The 17,965-nt window shown below is 38.2% G+C and overlaps 3 protein-coding genes across 7 annotated transcripts; 1 reads left to right on the top strand and 2 right to left on the bottom strand.

Annotated features, from left to right (window-relative positions):
* Nucleotides 1-808: 808 nt before the first annotated feature.
* Nucleotides 809-2,296, bottom strand: LOC100242506 (glutathione S-transferase F13). Its single transcript, XM_002263350.5, has 3 exons — nt 1,937-2,296; nt 1,716-1,764; nt 809-1,441 (listed from the first exon to the last, which is right to left on the bottom strand). The coding sequence occupies exons 1-3, from the start codon at nt 2,081-2,083 to the stop codon at nt 984-986; spliced, it is 654 nt and encodes a 217-aa protein (XP_002263386.1). The 5' UTR covers nt 2,084-2,296; the 3' UTR covers nt 809-983.
* Nucleotides 2,297-4,600: 2,304 nt separating this feature from the next.
* Nucleotides 4,601-8,755, bottom strand: LOC100264797 (autophagy-related protein 18a). Of its 5 annotated transcripts, none has more exons than XM_002263633.5 (4): nt 7,732-8,755; nt 5,867-6,074; nt 5,403-5,529; nt 4,601-4,878 (listed from the first exon to the last, which is right to left on the bottom strand). In XM_002263633.5, the coding sequence occupies exons 1-4, from the start codon at nt 8,578-8,580 to the stop codon at nt 4,788-4,790; spliced, it is 1,275 nt and encodes a 424-aa protein (XP_002263669.1). In that variant the 5' UTR covers nt 8,581-8,755; the 3' UTR covers nt 4,601-4,787. The 5 variants fall into 5 exon arrangements, 1 of the variants encoding a protein (XP_002263669.1); XR_002030526.2 differs by lacking the exons at nt 4,601-4,878; nt 5,403-5,529 and adding exons at nt 6,559-6,633; nt 6,709-7,077 and having other exon boundaries at nt 5,962-6,074; nt 7,732-8,706; XR_009466003.1 differs by lacking the exons at nt 4,601-4,878; nt 5,403-5,529 and adding exons at nt 6,559-6,748; nt 6,820-7,077 and having other exon boundaries at nt 5,962-6,074; nt 7,732-8,706.
* Nucleotides 8,756-15,831: 7,076 nt separating this feature from the next.
* Nucleotides 15,832-17,310, top strand: LOC104879782 (uncharacterized). The gene has a single exon (XM_010653853.1). It carries the CDS (start codon nt 15,832-15,834, stop codon nt 17,308-17,310), a length of 1,479 nt encoding a protein of 492 aa, XP_010652155.1.
* The last annotated feature ends 655 nt before the right edge of the window (nt 17,311-17,965 follow it).

Genomic DNA, 17,965 nt, shown 5'->3' with positions numbered 1-17,965 from the left:
TTAGAATACATTTTGAGAGTTAGATGGAATTAGGTCAAAACTAAAAAATAAAAATAAAAAGGAAAGAAAGGTGGTAGATGTGGTTGAAAGTTAGTTGGAGGGTGAGGGTCACATGGCTGAAGGTTCTATGAGAACAAAATGAGTGAATAATTGAAGTGGGTTCCAGCCTCAGATTTTAGTAGAGACCCGTAGCATAACAAAAGATCTCCTTTGCTGGATCCATAATTATTGAAGCGTATATAGAACATTATCCAGTTTCTGCTTGACTGATAGTAGATACATATGATACTACAAAAACTCTTTGCAAGGGCTTAGAGTTAGAAAATTGGAAGATTAATTTGACCTAATATATATATATATATAACAATAAAAATAGGTTCAAAGAGTGAAGCTGCTTTGGACAAGCAAGGATGATGAAAATAACCAGAGCTGCAGTACAGTACGTGTTTACCTCGTTTGGGAAGTAAAAATGGGAATAAATAGGAAGTACTGCAGTAAAACTCTTCAGAGGAAAACTGTCACAGTGGATGACACGGCATGATATACATTCTGTTTGTTTCTCAGGAAAAAGACTGATTGAAAGGGAAAACCCTTACTACATGCCTTGTGAAGAAATTTGCCCTTTCATTCTCTTTCATGAAAATACCAAAACCCATTTTCTACAAGTCTTGAAAACTTTGATCTGAGTATGCAATGACTCAAAAATGGAAGCATTATGCCTTAGAGACACCAACATAACCCTAGCTAAAGCAAAGTATGGAGTAAAAATGCATCAAACCCTTTCAAAAACTGGTTGCAAGCAGATTAATTACCACAATGAGAAACCCCAGATAATTCCACATTTCTGATTAATTTAGGGCAAATCATAACACATAATCAGTAATTATTACGTGGTCTCACACTTAAATACACGTAATTAAGAGGCAGCAACCACTACAATTAATATTACCCCAAAACATAGAGCCACACTGCTCAGAAACCGATCACTTCTCACCAAAAGTCATGCCTTCAGCCACTTTCTTGAAAGCTGGCCTTGAGGAAATGTCCTCCCACCATGCCTTCACATTGGGACGGCTGTTTATGAGGGAAGCCCATGGCGTCTTCATGAAATAGTAAGTGTAAGAAAGGTGGTGAAGATCAGCCAAGCTGTAGAAATCTCCTGCTAGGCACTTTGTGGTGCCCAGCCTGGCCTCATACACATCCAGAACCTTACCCAACTTCTCCAGATTTACATCAATAATGGCCTGATCGGCCGTCTTGCCTTGTAGAGGCAACACGAAGAACTGGTACACAATCTGGTATATTGCCGGATGATATTGTTGGGATTCAACCTCCAACCACACCTTCACCAATGCAGCTTCTTTGAGGTCATTGTGCCTCAAGAGATCACACCCCGTTTCCTTGTATTTCTCGGCCAAATATGCTGTTATTGCCCTAGATTCTGGTACATATACATAATTTCAGTAACCCAACTTCATCGACTAGGGATTTTCAGTAAGGCTGGGGCAATAGTATACTTAATAGTATCATAGACCCAGCTCGTATGTTGTACTAAATAGCATGATTTTGTAAGAAAAACTCCTTTAATTTTTTAAAGCAAAATTTTGTTCAAAAGCAAGCAGCTAATAAATCTCAGGAACTGTCAATCCTGATGGTAGTACAGTACAACAAATTTCAAGCTTTTATGAGGAAAGTGATTAAAACCGAGGACTTACCAAAAAGAGTGAGATCGCCATCTTCCAGAACTGGAATCTGTCCAAAGGGCTGCATATATGTATAACAAAACCAAGACCAAAATCAAATCGACAAGACTGCACACTAAAAACAATGTACCCAAACCAAGGAAAATCATAATTTATACAACCCCAAAGAAAAGTAAAATCTTCAAAGAGAATAAAGAGGGATGATTAGAAAGAAAGAGGGAAGTGAGACTCACATTCTTGGCAAGAAAAGGAGGCTGCTTATGTTCACCTGCAAAGAGATTAACAGGGACAAGCTCAAAATCCAAGCCTTTCTCATGGAGACAGGTGAGGACACGAGTGGTGCATGTGGACATGGGAATTCCATGGAGCTTGAGCGCCATTGAAAGACTGAGAAACTGAGAGGCAGAGAGAAAGAGAAGGAGGGTAGGTGAGAAAAAATAGAAAAAGAGAGAGAAAGAGGTGGGTGAAAATGGGCAATATGAATGGAGGATGGTGAGGTGGTACTGCAAATGAAGAGGGTATGGTGGGCTTTATATACTAGTTTGTTGGCTTCTTATGCAGTGGTGTTTCGTGTAGTTGCTGTCCACCTCGATTCTCTTGTTTCAATCAACTTGCCCCGCTCCTTTAGAAAGGACTTCTCTACTGTTCACATTGAATTCATGAAGAAGAAAAGGCACAGGTAAATACTATTCTTGCTTGCAATAATTTTTGGACAATGAAAAGGTAATGTAGCTTAATATTGAACAAAAAAATATGGACTTAGATTAAATAAGAATACATAAAAATATATATTTGACACCATTTAATTCATACTATTTTTTCAATAGAAATCGAGAAAGCATTTTTCAATGTTGTAATCACATCTTTTATTTTTTTTAGAAGTTGGAAACAAAGTTTAAATATTTTAGTATTTTTAAAATTTTATTGAATATAAAATAATTTTCTACACAAATTCATTAAGAACATTCCTTGTTTTTCTTCTTCTTTTTTATTTTTTCTATTTTTCAAATTATATGCTCTTGTGAGCTTTGCGAAAAAGAAAGAAGAATCAACTTTCAAAAATAATTATAATTAAAGTCTTAATTAATTTAAAATATAGATTATGAAAAATAAAAATAGTTTTGATATTTGGAAAAAAAAAATTGTTTCTTAAATTGCATCAAAGTAAAAAAAAAATATAGATTATATTTGAATGTGTATACACTACCAACTTTAGAATTTTTTTTTTTTAAATCAAGGCTTAGATCATGGGTTTATTTAGTGGTATACGAAATGATTTATTCATAACTATAATGGAAATGAATTGGTAAATTACCAATTCAATTTGTAATTTAAAAAAATAATTTCATACACTCAAATTATTTTTCTTTTAAAAAAAAATAATTTAGAGTTGATGGATTTTAATTATTCGAGTTGATATAATAAAACTTTTTGATAAAATGAGAGTTGTTTATTCATTGGAGATGTAAATTAATGGCAGAAGATTAGTTTTAAATCCCCAATTAGTGGTCAGATATTGACCCACCATTGGTATCATGAAATTTCAGAGGAACATTATGAATGGGGCCATTTTCATTTCTATATATGCCATGTGAATCTGGATTGTTAATTATTTTATACATTTGGTCAGGTAAATATGACTCAGTATCACATGGTCTATGTAAGAGGCCCAATGCTACACTCCACCCATGTACTTTTTTTTTTTTTTTTTTTCTTTCTCTCTGAAACATTGGAGCTGTATGGCTGATTGTGAGTCTGTGACATACAATTAAATTCTTTGACTATTCATAGGGGTAAAAAGGGAAAAAAAAGTTGTATTACTTGGGAGGGGTGTGTGGTCCAAGGTAGAGTGATGAATCTGATGATTGTGGGATATCAGGGAAGGAAAAGAAGCTATGATTGCGTGATGAAAATGGTGTATAGAGGGGGGGTGTGTGGGGTGTGACGATGGAGGTAGGCATGTGGGTGGGTGGGTGGATGGGGGCAAAGCTGCTGCAGAAAGAAAAGTCAGAGGTGAGTCAGTCAAAATCACAGTTTTCAGTGCACCAAATTTGGAGACCTTAGATTTCATCTTGAGATGCGTTCTCATTTCTTGTCCCCAACACTCTTTGTATTCCAAAGCTTTTTTGGGGTTTATCATCAAACAAGCTTTCAGGCTTTCAGACCCTTCTTCTTGCATAATTGCATTGTTGGGTGGTATTTGCAGGTTGGTCACCACCTCTTTCTGACCCCTAAACCATTGAATTAAGCTAACCAAGCAAGATTGAAGTTCCAAGGGCAAAAAATGAGGGATTTTTTTTATAAAAAAAAAAAAAGAAAAAAAAATGCAAAAAAGAAGAAATTCACTAACTTAAAAAAAATTTTTTTTTTGAAATGAGATCTCTGATAAACAATTTCAAAATCTATAATATTTTTTTGACACATGGCATCTAGTTTATTTAGTTAGTAAATTTATATTTTACTAGTTCCTTCTGTCACATTGTGTTACTACGATAAGTCATCTTTCTTATCTTCCTCATTTAATATTTGATTTTTTGGGGGCTATATTTCCAATATACAAAGGGAAATAAAAGGCATGGGGAAGCACAGAGGACTTGAAGTCTGAGCCTTGTCACTAGCTATTTTAGGACTCTGCCATTGGTATTCCCTCACTTAAACATTTTTTTCTTTAAAAAAAAAAATGTACAACCGAACCCTGAATGATACATTAAACAATTATTTTATTAAATTAAAAATAAATCAAAACTGAAGAAGAAGAGAAGATAAGGTGAAGTTGAAGAAGAGTGTGCTAGGCTGGAATGAAACTTTACACGCTGTTATCTCACATGCCACTACTCAGATCTCACAGAAAAGAAGAAATTAAACTATGAATAGGATGAAGACAGTTGCTACACAAGTTTGCTTTAATTTGTTTTCATATTGACTATAATCAGTATATATAGATTGTGACCCATCTACACTGAGATACTTACAATAGATTTGTGTAGCCATCCATAGGTAAGGGTAAAATGCAAGATAAAAACCATAAAGGGAATGTTATATACATAGCCCAGAAATAGAACGTACAAGTAACCCAAGCCCCTATTACATAGTATTTTCAGGTTTAAGGAAGTTGTGGTACTCCAGCTGAATCATCTCTCCACCGCTCACTGCATCGAACTGACATCGATAGAAGCTGCATTCAATCATTCAAATTCAAGTGAATATCAACAATTTTATTTCCAGTTTCTTTTCTAACAGAAAACGTTATGATGAATGTGAAACAAAAAAGAAAAAGAAACATGGGCTGATGGAGGGAAGAGAGAGAGGCAAAAACATGGGTTGCAGGCAAAGAAGAATCAGGGAAATAAAAATATAGTGGTCAAAGAAAATGTCTCATGCAACCTTCCAGATGCAATGTTTTAACCTATGCTAGAAAGAAGGAGATGTTTCTACAATGAATAGCTTACTAAGACTGATGACTGCATGTGATGTATGGTCTGCAGCTCTCTCCTGATCAACAAGCAACTTGAAAAACGCTTGTTGTTCAGTAGAAGCCACTCTTCCCTCCAACCACAGCCCAGATGATAGTCTGGTGAATATATGTGTATACTTTCTAAAAAGTCAAAATTGAGCATGCCAATAGGAAAATTTCAAAGTAACAAGCAGTTATATTGGATTACATAAAGTTTGTCCTCTTTGAGCTTGGTGCTCACTTACCTTCCATCCATTCCAAGAATTACCACAGTATTCTTCTGGTGACCAAAAGCAACAATGTATTGAGAACCTTCAGGCAAGCGAAACTGAGCCACTGACCACTCTGAGCTAAAATACTTGGGCAATACTCCTGTAAGTAAGAATTCAAGTAAGTTCTAAGCCAAAGACACAATTTATTATTAGCCTTCAACAGTCAATACATTGACATTGTCTAATGCATCTTGTTCTTGGGGTCTTGCTCATCAACTCTCCATCATTACTTCCTAGTAAGCAACAAGTAATGACAGATGCAGGGGAAGCAAAGAAAAACAATTGCATAAAAAAAGCGTAAAAAACAAGGGACAGAAAATCACAAATCAAAAGTATTGAGGGACAAAAAAGTGAGAGTTTCATTTCACAAGATCACTAATTTGGTAAGAACTTGCATATCACTGAGACAACTATACACTGAAGAAAAGGTGCCTTACCCTTGATGAAAGAGAGTGATGAGGTGGATGATGCTACTGCCAGATTGGAATTAGATGCACCACGTGACTTGTCATTCCCAGGGGATGCTAAATTAACCTTAAGGCTGAAAACATGGACAGTGCCCTTGTCACTTGAGACTACCAGCCACTGTGCAGTTGAAGAGAATGCCATACTATAGATCTCTGCTCTGTCAGCACCCCTTCGTAACTGCATTAGATATCCAGTTATTTGCAATATATCTACAATGCTATGAACTCAAAAGCATAAACAAACATGAATACAAGTAGTTCAGGATAAAATAATTGTAAATTTGGATTCCCAGCAGAAACAAGAAAAGTTCCCCACTTGGCAAGACCAGAAGGAGCATGTAGAGACATTCTTATCTTTAAAACCCCAAAAAAAAACCAAAAAGAAAAATCTTACATTTCCTAATGCAGGAATTGATTTATGTAGATTCCCCAAATTAATTAAGCAACAGATTATGTAGATCAATTGTCTCAAGAATACTGGACAAGCCCAGTTGATTCATTACATGGATGACATGTGATAAAACCATGATCAGATACAGTGCATTAGAGGTAATGGTTCGAAATGGAGACTAACATCTTGCTTTAGAAATCCACATTTTCATGATATTCCACATAGAACAAAAAATGTCATCAAAGTTTAATGAACATAGAACAAAACAAACCTCCTATGGTCAATGACACAGGCAGTATAGTGATAACCTCTCCTCGATTCTCTGTTTCCTTTTCCATGAATTGTTCTGCATGAGTTTAGTGATTGTAAATTGGCCTGAAGACACAAAAACTCAGCCCAAATCTTCAGACCATAACTCTACCTGCATCTTTGTATGGGCATGCCTCAGCACAATGTGCAGCCTGAGACCAGATAATGCCTACTTCATATTGTAGGTGTAAGGAATTGAAATGACGATAAAAAAAAATCCAACCTGTTTAGTTGCCACTGAGCTAAGGCTACTTATACTTAAAGATCACATTTGTTCTACTTTATTTCTTTCTTTAGACAAGCCCAAAGTGCAGCAAGCCTGCATCCAGGGCTTCACGCAAGTCCATCCTGGCCCTGCTTTGAAAAGCAATCTGACCCAATAGTACAGCAGGGACAATGCAACAGCATAAAGGTTTGGGGTGGGGTTGTGGGAGGTTCCAAGTTCAAGTCCCACACTGGGGACCAAAGAAGGGGAAAGTACCTATAAAAAAAATTAGTCAACAAATGAGTAGAGGAACTAACAAATAGTTCATATTTTCTCTCCCAAACATGGTAACTTGGCACCTCAGAAGTAAATTCACTGTAACCCACTTAGGTTTCCCGGTTCAGCTTAGGCCAGATTCAGCTGACATATTTGGCTTGACAGCTTCAAAGGACTGAGCCTAACGTTTCTTAATTGCGCAGCAGATTGAATTGCAATGTAAAATTTCCCAATCTTTCCAGAGGATCTATGAGCAATTACAGCATGCTGGGTTATGCATGTGAAGACATATTTGCTCAATTAAGAGTGATGATAATTTTGTCACACCTCAAAATGTAGGCACCAATGTCAATTCAAAATAATATGAAATGAAAATAATTCTGAAGACTAAAATTTCAACCATATCAATCCCCAGTTCTAGAATCTCATTTAGGCTTTGAGGGCATGCTAAGAGAGGCATACACGGGGCATCCACAATTATGCAATTAAGAAATTTCCAAACCACCAAGTTCCACACACAAAATCAACCAAATTTCATAAATCCATAGCTATATTCAACAAGAGATTGCATTTCAACGAGAAATTTGATGCTCTATTTCATATGATCCACTAAAAGTTCAGAATTTCCACTGAATGAGAAAAACTATTACGTACCTCTTGGAGCAATACCCCATCCATTGTGTTGTAAATCCTGACCAGAGTCCCCTTAGAGCTTGCAGTCGCAAGCAACTGCCCGTCCATTGAGAGCGCAAAACTCGCAATTCTGGATTCATGGGCCGCGATGAACTTGGTCCTTTTAGACGCGTAGTGTTCAACCCTAACCTGCCCCTTCTGCAACCCGGGACACACCAGCACAATAGACCCAGCCACCTGCGAAACCGCGCAAAGCCCCTTCGGATTCGCAATCGTCTCCATCTGATGCAAAAGCTTCAAGTCCGCGAAATTGTACACGAAAATCTTCTGCTCCAACACCACCACAATCCGGTCCAACTGGAGACGAACTGCTCGAACCTCCGACCGAAACGAGAGCTCGCCAATGCACCGACTCTCATAATCGTCCCAGATCATGACCTTGTTGAGCGGGTACTGAGGGTCGGAGCCCCCGCCCACCAAGGCCATCAAATTAGACACTAACCGCATTTCAACAACCCCAATCCCCCCGCCGCGGTCCAAATCTCGCCGGAATATCTCACGGAAGGGGTCACACGTATAGACGCGAAACCCCCTATCTGTACCCGTCGCGAAGCATCCGTAGTCTTGGTTGAACGAGATGTGGAGAAGAGACGGAACCGACGATGGAGACAGACGACCATCCTGGATGTTAGGGTTAAAGTTTTGAGTAGGACGAGAATTCGGCGGCGAATCGACATCCTCCAGTTCGGTTCTCTGCGACCGCTCCTCATGATCAGGCAAGTCTGACTTAGCGTTAGGGTTAGGGTCAGAGCTAGGGTTAGGATTTGGCCATGGAGGAGAAGGAGTAGAGAAGGCAGAGAGAGTGGCCATTGGTGGAGGAAGCAGGAATTTGAGAGGAATTTAGGTGCGACTCTGCAACAGCAAAGTGCGTAATAATAGTATGTTTGTTGGGGCCTTCGTGATATTTGGCAGTTATTCAGAGAAGTTAAGAAGTTTTTTCCACGCCACTGGGACAGCTCGTCTTTGCCTTGTATTTTTCTATTCCTGCCTATTTCTCAATTTATTTTCAGGTCCAACCAATTTAAGATAATTAAATCGGAGTCAAAATATTTTTAGGGTTTTATCAAAACCCTAAAAATATAAATATATGATGAATCCAAATCCAAATACAAATCCACGAGTTGTTTACACTCATAATTATCTCTTACTCCACAAATTTTTGCAAAATTATCATCCAATCGTAGCTCTAAATCATAATTTTGTAATATCATTTTTCAAAAATTGGAGTTTAAATTTATATTTATTTTATGTGATAATAATGAATTTTAGGACTTCTAGAATACATCCTTTTCATGTTATTAATCAATTATTATAAATATGATTTTAATATCAAATATTAAAATGAGAGACAACATATATGACATGTTTTGTATTTCTTAATAGGATTATGATAAATGTGTACTTTGAAATTTGTATTTAAAATTGTAATTGTCCAATGGTAGTTAAAAGAAAAAAAGAAAAGAAAATTTGGAAGAATATATAATTAATTGCTTAGAAAAAAATTAAGTATTGTAATGGAGCAAGGACTTTGATATATTATTATAATATTAGATTTTTCTTATATACAATAAAGAAATTGTTAAGAATATCATTATAAATATTTTAGATTAGAAGAGGAAAAAATTATCAAATAGAAATAAATATATAAAAACTATATAAAGTGGATAAAGATATACCAAGACATGTTTTGTATTTCTTAACAAGATTATGATAAACATATACTTTGAAATTTGTATTTAAAAATGTAATTGCTCAATGCTAGTTAAAAGCAAAAAAAAAATCGGAAGAATGGAGAATTAATTGCTTAGAAAAAAATTAAGTATTGTAATGGAGCGACGGTTGATATATTATTATAATATTAAAATTTTCTTATATACAATAAAGAAATTGTTAAGAATATCATTATAAATATTTTAGATTAGGAGGGGAAAAAATTACCAAATAGAGATAAATATATAAAAACTATTTAAATTGGATAAAGAACATGTTTTGTATTTTTTAACAAGATTATGATAAACCGTATACTTTGAAATTTGTATTTAAAAACGTAATTCTCCAATGGTAGTTAAAAGCAAAAAAAATTGGAAGAATAGAGAATTAATTGCTTAGAAAACAATTAAGTATTGTAATGGAGCGAGTACAGTTGATATATTATTATAATATTAATTTTTTCTTATATACAATAAAGAAATTGTTAAGAATATCATTATAAATATTTTAAATTAGGAGAGGAAAAAATTACCAGATAGAGATAAATATATAAAACTATTTAAATTGGATAAAGATATATCTTTATATTTCTTAACAGGATTATGATAAACGTGTACTTTGAAATTCGTATTTAAAAATGTAATTGTCCAATGGTAGTTAAAAGCAAAAAAAAAATTGGAAGGAAGCGAGGACTCTTAATATATTATTGTAATATTAGATTTTTTTATATATAATAAAAAAATTTGTTAAGAATATCATTATAAATATTTTAGGTTAGGGGAGGAAAAAGTTATTGGATAAAGATAAATATATAAAAACTATTTAAATTGGATAAAGATATAATTATGATAAATGTGTACTTTGAAATTTGTATTTAAAAATGTAATTGCCCAATGGTAGTTAAAAGCAAAAAAAAATCGGAAGAATAGAGAATTAATTGCTTAGAAAAAAAACAAGTATTGTAATTGAGTTGAGGACTTTTAATATATTATTGTAATATTATATTTTTTTATATATAATAAAAAAAATGTTAAGAATATCATTATAAATATTTTAGGTTAGGGGAGGAAAAAGTTATCGGATAAAGATAAATATATAAAAACTATTTAAATTGGATAAAGATATAATTATGATAAACGTGTACTTTGAAAATTGTATTTAAAAATGTAATTGCCCAATGGTAGTTAAAAGCAAAAAAAAATCAGAGGAATAGAGAATTAATTGCTTAGAAAAAAATTAAGTATTGTAATTGAGCGAGGACTCTTAATATATTATTGTAATATTAGACTTTTTTATATATAATAAAAAAATTATTAAGAATATCATTATAAATATTTTGGGTTAGGGGAGGAAAAAGTTATTGGATAAAGATAAATATATAAAAACTATTTAAATTGGATAAAGATATACGAAGACATGTGTAGACCCCCTTTTAGGTCATTCCTACCTTGCAGCTCAATTTTACCATGTGGAAGAGCCTTGGTCAGCCACGTGTCAACACCTGAGAAGCCATGAGAGAATCATAATAGTGGTTTGGGAAGCCAATCAAAAGGGGACACGTTGCATGGGAATCTGGAAGCCGTGAATGGAGGAGCGTCTCTGGCAGCTGGAGTAGGGAGTGCTTTTCAGAGTCCGTTAGAGATATTTTGAGGAGGAGGGAAGGCTTAGAGGAGTTTAGCTAGAGAGAGAGAGTCAGAGAGGAGGGGGAGAGTGAAGAGAGGCTGGTCTGGAGTGAGTTTGGAGTTGAGAGGAGAGTTCTCAGCTCAGGGAGTAGAACGAGAAGGTGGGATTTCAGTCACAGAGAGAAAAGGAGTCATCCAAATTTTGGTTGTCTTCGACTTCAGGTTTTTCCTTTTCACAACCATATTTGACTCCTTTCCTAATATTTGAAATGTTCATTTTGACTGTTTAAGATCTTAAGCATGTTTTCATCCCTGCTTGCTTGATTTTTGTTTATTCCTGTGTGAGTCACATGGTGTCGATGTTGTTTGTTTATGTGTTAAAACCATTCACTTAACCCACCAGATTGTTTTAAGCTCTCCGATCTTCATGAAGTAAAGTTTGGTTTAATGGTATTATCATCTCTTGCACGCACTCTGTTTTCTTCACTTTCTTCTCTGTTTTTTTGGTGTTCTTTTGGAGTATTGGACATCTTGTTTTGAATTTGGCCGTTTGGATTGGGGTGCTTTTGAGAAAGAGAGTTCGCTGTTGTAGAATGAAGAAATGAGGAAGGTCACTCTGTGAGCTTCCAGTAATCGGAAAAAGGAAGCTCCAGAGCTTGCCTATGTCTCCAAGTCTCAGGTTGAGTAGCTTAGAGGAAGAACTGGTCGGACCTATGATGGGCAGGTTTTTCGATTAGTCACTGGATCTTTTTTTCAATAAGCTGCAGGATTATGAGCCTCCAGCTACACTGAGGTTATAGTTGAGGCAACAAGTTTTTCTGATCTGTTGTGCTGAAGGTATCCGAATCAATAGACATCGACAAAGAAATCTGGTTATTATAGCTTGACTCATCAGAAGACAATAAGTGGACGCTTAATCTGGACGTTGTCAAGCTAGAACAGATTGAATAATCAGATAAGATGGATGCAAATCTGAACCATGAAATTCATAAATAGCCTCAACTGGTACATGTGGGGGCCATCAAAAGTTGAGGAGACTTTTGCTGTAGAAAGTGTTGAAGGCTCAAAAAAAGGACGGAGAAGGATAATTCCCCTGGGGCAGTGGCTCCCGAAGATCACCGTCGATGCCTGCGTGGCCCCCAACGTCGTTCTTTCCGACGCAGGTCAAACTGGACAGCAGCGTGAGATTCAGCTGCGTTGGAGTTGAGGACGAGGTGGCGCTGATTCGGGTCACTGGATGTATGGACGACATGTGGAAAGCACCGCGGCGGAAGTAGCTTCAGGACGAAGCTTGTTGGAGGGTTATGTAGACCGGTTGTCTTCGACGGTGTCGTTGTCAATCTCCTCACACGCACTGTCGTTTTAGAGCTCCGGAGGGTGCGGCAGTGGCAGCAGCGAGAGCAACATGCTCTTGTTCTACACCGATGACGATCCGGGCTTGAAGATTACTCCAACGGTGGTTCTCGTGTTGAACCTTTGCTTTATCGGCTTTGTCACCGTTCTTCATGTCTTCGGAAAGATCTATCGCCATAAATCTGGTGAAGTGGCTTGATCAAAGATCTCTCCAGCATCTTCTCTAACTCTGGGGCACGTCTTAGTGTTTTGGGCCTATTTCCTACCGAGCACTTGGAGGCATTGACTATGGGCTTGGTGACTATGGTGGGTATAGTGGCAATGGCAGTAAATCGGAAGCCACGTGTTATCACCCACTTCCTGTTCCTATGATTTCCAAATTAATTTTCCTGAACATCATTTTATTAATAATCCCTCCAATTGTTTTTTTTTTATAATGTCAAATTTCCAAATCCTTCAAACAATTTTTGCTTTTCGAATTTTCATCTTTAGATTTATTTTTAAGTCCTAAAACTCCCATTTTCCACATAATTTCCCGATTTCTAGTTTCTTTGTTAATTTTCCAAACTCCATTTTTATCAAATAATTTATTTATTTATTTATTTTTAATTTTCACCTTTAGGTTTTTTTTTAGAATCACTTGAAATCTCTTTTTAATAAAATTTGCTTCCACTTTCTATTCGGCAAGCAATTTTTTTAAATCTTTCATGATCTTTTAAAATGTTTTAAAAATAAGCATAGATTCAATTCTGTAACTCCGAATAATGGAAATTATGGAATTAATTCATGCAAAAATAAACGGGCTTTGGTGGGGGCCCCACATATGTGAATTGACGATTGATTGATTGTTTGATTGATTTACTTATCGTGCGTGTTTGATTTATTTTGTTCCATGTTATGCGCTTAATTATATTTTGTTCATTGCTCACTAACCCTGTTTTATGATAGCGCATTGATCGTTCACGGTCCAGGTACACATCCACTCGCATCCTAGTCATTTTATTTGCATGTTTTAATTCTCGTATGTGCATGATTCGTCCTAGGTATTCATTGACTTTCTCATTGGTTGCCATGTCAGCTTCATTTTATTAGTAGAGACCCGACTTTAGGGACTTAGAGGGGTGCTACGGTCTTTACCATACCTTCCCGAGAAGTAACCTGACCCCCGAACCCGATCCGGTTTTTCACAGACCGCCTTTTCCAAAATAAGGAGTCACACTTAGGGTTTTTCTTTCTTATTTTGTTTACCCTTTAATAATAAAACAAAAATAAGTGGCGACTCCAAGTCATTTTCTTAATCGATAAAAATCATTTTTTCTAATAAAATAAAAATCGAGCTCGCCATTGAGTGGGAAACGCATTGAGATAGATCGAAACGCGGGGTCCACAAAATGGCGACTCCACTGGGGATTTTTTTTAGAGGGTCAAGCTTGAACTTAGAATGAAGCAAACGTGGCATTCGATTGGACGATCAATGGGTACCCATTTCTTGATTGCACATTGAGGATATTTGATGTATACTCGGATTTTATATCTGTTCGAGACTTTTGACATGTTGATTATGATGATTGATTTTATCCTGATTGAGGCTTCTGAGGCCGTGATTTTTCGTGCTTCACTGATTATATATGTTTGCTACATCGACATTGCTGATTTATATTGATTGATCATATTGCATTGCTTAGCACATTTACTCTGATTTTGCCATGATTGTTCTAATCACTTCACATGCATACACTCACCACTGTATATCATTCGACTCGACATGCTGATCCACTTGTTGGTATATTATTTTGATCATCTTTAAGCGTGTTGTCTTTGTATCATTATTCATCTGATCGTCGTATTCTCGCTTATTTTGTGTGTGTACATTGATGATATATCTGAGATTTGTTTGATTGCGTGTCGCATGACTGCCCTCCTTTTGCATGATTGTGTGCCGTTTGTTTATGTGGGTCGCATATCTATCTCCTTGTCTCCCACCCTCTAGTCTCGGTCACTTCCTTCATTACGGTTCTCACTTTTGCAAGTGTGAGGCCTTGTGTGTGCTTGTACTCTGACCGAGATAGAGGTTAGGAGTAGGGTCCAGCGACGGGCTATACTGATGTTTGGGAGCATTCTGGAGGCGAGCGGCGCATTGTTGTCGATTAGAGTCCGATCATTGAAGACCTGTATAGCCCCGAGCTAGGTTTCATGGATATTTATGCGACCAGTGTGTCTCATCTTCTGCTTTATCTTCTTAGGGTTTCGGATGCACCCACACCGATTACTGTGCACTCTAGTTGACTATTGAGCGTTGAGAGTTTGAGAGAATTCACCATAGGAAACCCCTTGGGATGTCGAGGTAGTGCATGTGTGGATGCGATGTCCACCTTGCATGGAAGCGCCCCGTCTTTTCTGAGGTGTGCAGAGGGTTGCGTACCGCTGGAGGGTATGATCGCTTCTGCTCGGGATTTTTTTAAAGTCCACCCATATCCATTTAGAGCCACCTGACCTCGTAGGTTGAGCCGTAGATCCTTCGAGTAGGACTTCCTTCCTCACACGTGGGTGCATCTGAGGGCCTTCGGAGCCTCTTTAGTTACAGTTCGGATCCAGTATTCCCTCTTTTTAGTCTCCAGTTGAGAGTACTCGGAGATCGTTATTTGTTTGAGTATCGGTTGGATCACCTTTCGCCTTGTCACCTTAGATTATGTTTTTTTACTCAAGGAGTTTAGCATGTTTTCTCCCTAGGGATTTCGTTCTCATTTCTTGGCTCGACACACCCCTTCACTTTGTTGTCACTCACTTGATACTTTGGGATATGTTCATTGATCATCTTGTTTTTGCATTGTACACCTATCACGGGCTGAGTACTTCATTTCTTCGTTGGATACTTGATTCAATTTTCAACCCGATGCTCATATTTTCATTACGGAAAGGTGAAAGGCGCATTTTCACATCCACACTTTTTTCGAGAGATTCGCCTTGATCACCCTATCATTTTTTCTCTTATGGAGCTTGGGTTGGAAGTTGAGTTAAAGGTATATGTTTATTGATGGAGTACCGATCTCGTGATAGTGTGTTTTTCACACCTCTTTCATCTTGGATTATTGATAGGAATTCTCTAGTCACATTTGTAGCCATCTCACAGTGGACACCTTTATGACTCCAGAGTTCTCGTCATATATCCAGATTTCTGATTGCTACCTCTGGACCATGTGCTTGTATGTTGTACTGTCGTCTTTTAGAGTTTCATCTCATGTCCTTCATCCATCTTGTTTGCATTGTAGGAAGTCAGTTTAGGAGTCGGTTGAGTCTGGAGTCACATTCTTGGAGGAGAGTTGGAGGACGATTGATCAGATCAGATTCATATTTGAGTTCAGACAGTTCAGTTGAGATGTCAGACGAGCTAGCTTCCACACTCGCTTCCATTCAGGAGTTCATGGCCGGAGTCAGTAAGCGCTTGGATCAGATAGAGAGTTCTCGCCAGGATCCCCAGCCGGTTGGCATGGTCATTGATGAGACAGTTCCTCATGCATCTCAGACAGCACAGACTCGTCCACCTAGGGTTTCACTTGGTACTCCGTTCCATCTGGCAGATCATTATGAGACCATTCCACCACCTACTGTCACAGTGCCGCCTCCCATGGTTCCTACTATTGAGGATACTCGATTGGCCGAGCAGGAGGCCAAGGTTGAGAGGCTTGAGTCCATGATGAGACAGATCAGATTGCAGGACGGAGGTTTGACTTGGGATGACAGGGATGGCATACCGGCGGCTAGCTTGCCCGCCAAGTTTCGCATGCCAGACATTGAGCGTTACAGTGGGATTGGTTGTCCCAAGATCCACTTGAGGCTATACAGCACGGTCATGAGAGCACATGGTATAGATGATGCGCAGTTGGTGGCCCTCTTCCCGATGTCACTTAGTGGAGCAGCTCAGAGATGGTTTGCTTCAGTTGAGCCTTCGAGACTCCGCACCTGGGAAGACGTGGCTCGTGAGTTCCTGACTCAGTTCGCTTTCAGTGCCGATATTGATGTATCCAGACGAGAGTTGGAGGCCACTAGACAGAGGCCAGAGGAGTCTATTTCTTCATTTGTCACTCGTTGGAGGGCAAAGGTGGCTGGTATGGTAGACCGGCCTAAGGAGCAGGATCAGATTGATATGGTTCTTCGGAACCTACAGCCGAGGTTCGCGAGACGTCTTGTGGGCATCCCATTTCAGGATCTCAGGAGTTTGGTTCAGGCAGCTTTCAGTGTTGAGGAGGCCATTGCTCGAGGATTATGGACAGATACTACTTCTTCCCCTGACAGTAAGGGGAAGAAGCTGATTGGACCATTGGGTAGATCTGGAGAGGTTGGTGTTATTAGCTATCAGCACCGGAGGCCCGCGCTTCACTCAGCTTATAGGCCTCCTACAGTCAGAGCTCCTTTCTCTCTTCCACAGTATCAGTATCAGTTGGATTATGCTCAGGAGCCTTACATTGCTCAGACTAGCGTGCAGCCGCGACCACCACATCCGAGAGCCACTACTCACCCGCTACCTAGGCCATATGCACAGAGGCCCGCGAGACAGTTTACTCCGTTGGGTATGACTTTGACTAGAGCTTTTGAGAAGCTCAGAGACGCTGGAGTGATTGTTCCTTTGGCACCGAGGCCTTTGCCCCATCCTATTCCTCCTCATTTCCGTTTACATGAGCATTGCTTGTATCATCAGATTCCGGGGCACGATACTGAGCGTTGTTCAGCACTCCATCATGCGATACAGGATTTGATCGATTCAGGGGTGGTTGACTTGGCTAGGCCAAGTGTGACCACCAATCCCCTGCCTACACATTCTACACATGCAGTTCCTCCTCCTCCTGGTCTTCAGTAGACCGATTTGGATGTTGATGGTACTGTTGGCATATGGCGCTCTGGGATCTTCCAGGATGAGGACTTAGGTCAGTCGACATGGGTACATCACTTGGTAGCAGTTCAGTTCAGAGCATTTCTCATTTTGATTATGGTCATCATCAGACTCATTTCCATTTTGTTGAGTCCAGTTTTCAGTTCATCAGAGTTGTTTTTGTTTTGTTGAGTCCTGTTTTCGGTTTAGGGTCATTGTTTTTAGTTTCATGTTGAGAGTCCAGTTGTTTGTAGTCCTTTACCATTTCACACATGATGTACTCGTTGGTTCATTTAGTGATATGATATTTTATCTTGAGTATTGTGGCATTTTTCTCGGGAGTGTGTTTTACATATCTTGCGTTGATGCGTGTTATGCTTTCGATATGATACATCTTTCACTTACATCACGATCACTTGGGTCTGACCTATCATGGAGGATATTGAGTCTATTGACCTAGGATCAGGAGATCGACCTAGGGAGTTTGAGGCTGTGACCCATTTCACCTTCTGATTAGAGTGGTACCATACCCACATCCATACCTTAGCCTTTTCAGACTTGATGACCTACCCATTTTGAGCCTGACATGACACCACCCTTTGGTATTACTGTACGACTTTACCATCCCTGTTCGCCTTATCAG

The sequence above is a fragment of the Vitis vinifera genome, chromosome 7 (assembly GCF_030704535.1).
Source record: "Vitis vinifera cultivar Pinot Noir 40024 chromosome 7, ASM3070453v1".
Taxonomy (NCBI): domain Eukaryota; kingdom Viridiplantae; phylum Streptophyta; class Magnoliopsida; order Vitales; family Vitaceae; genus Vitis; species Vitis vinifera.
This window is presented reverse-complemented; position numbering and strand designations above follow the sequence as displayed.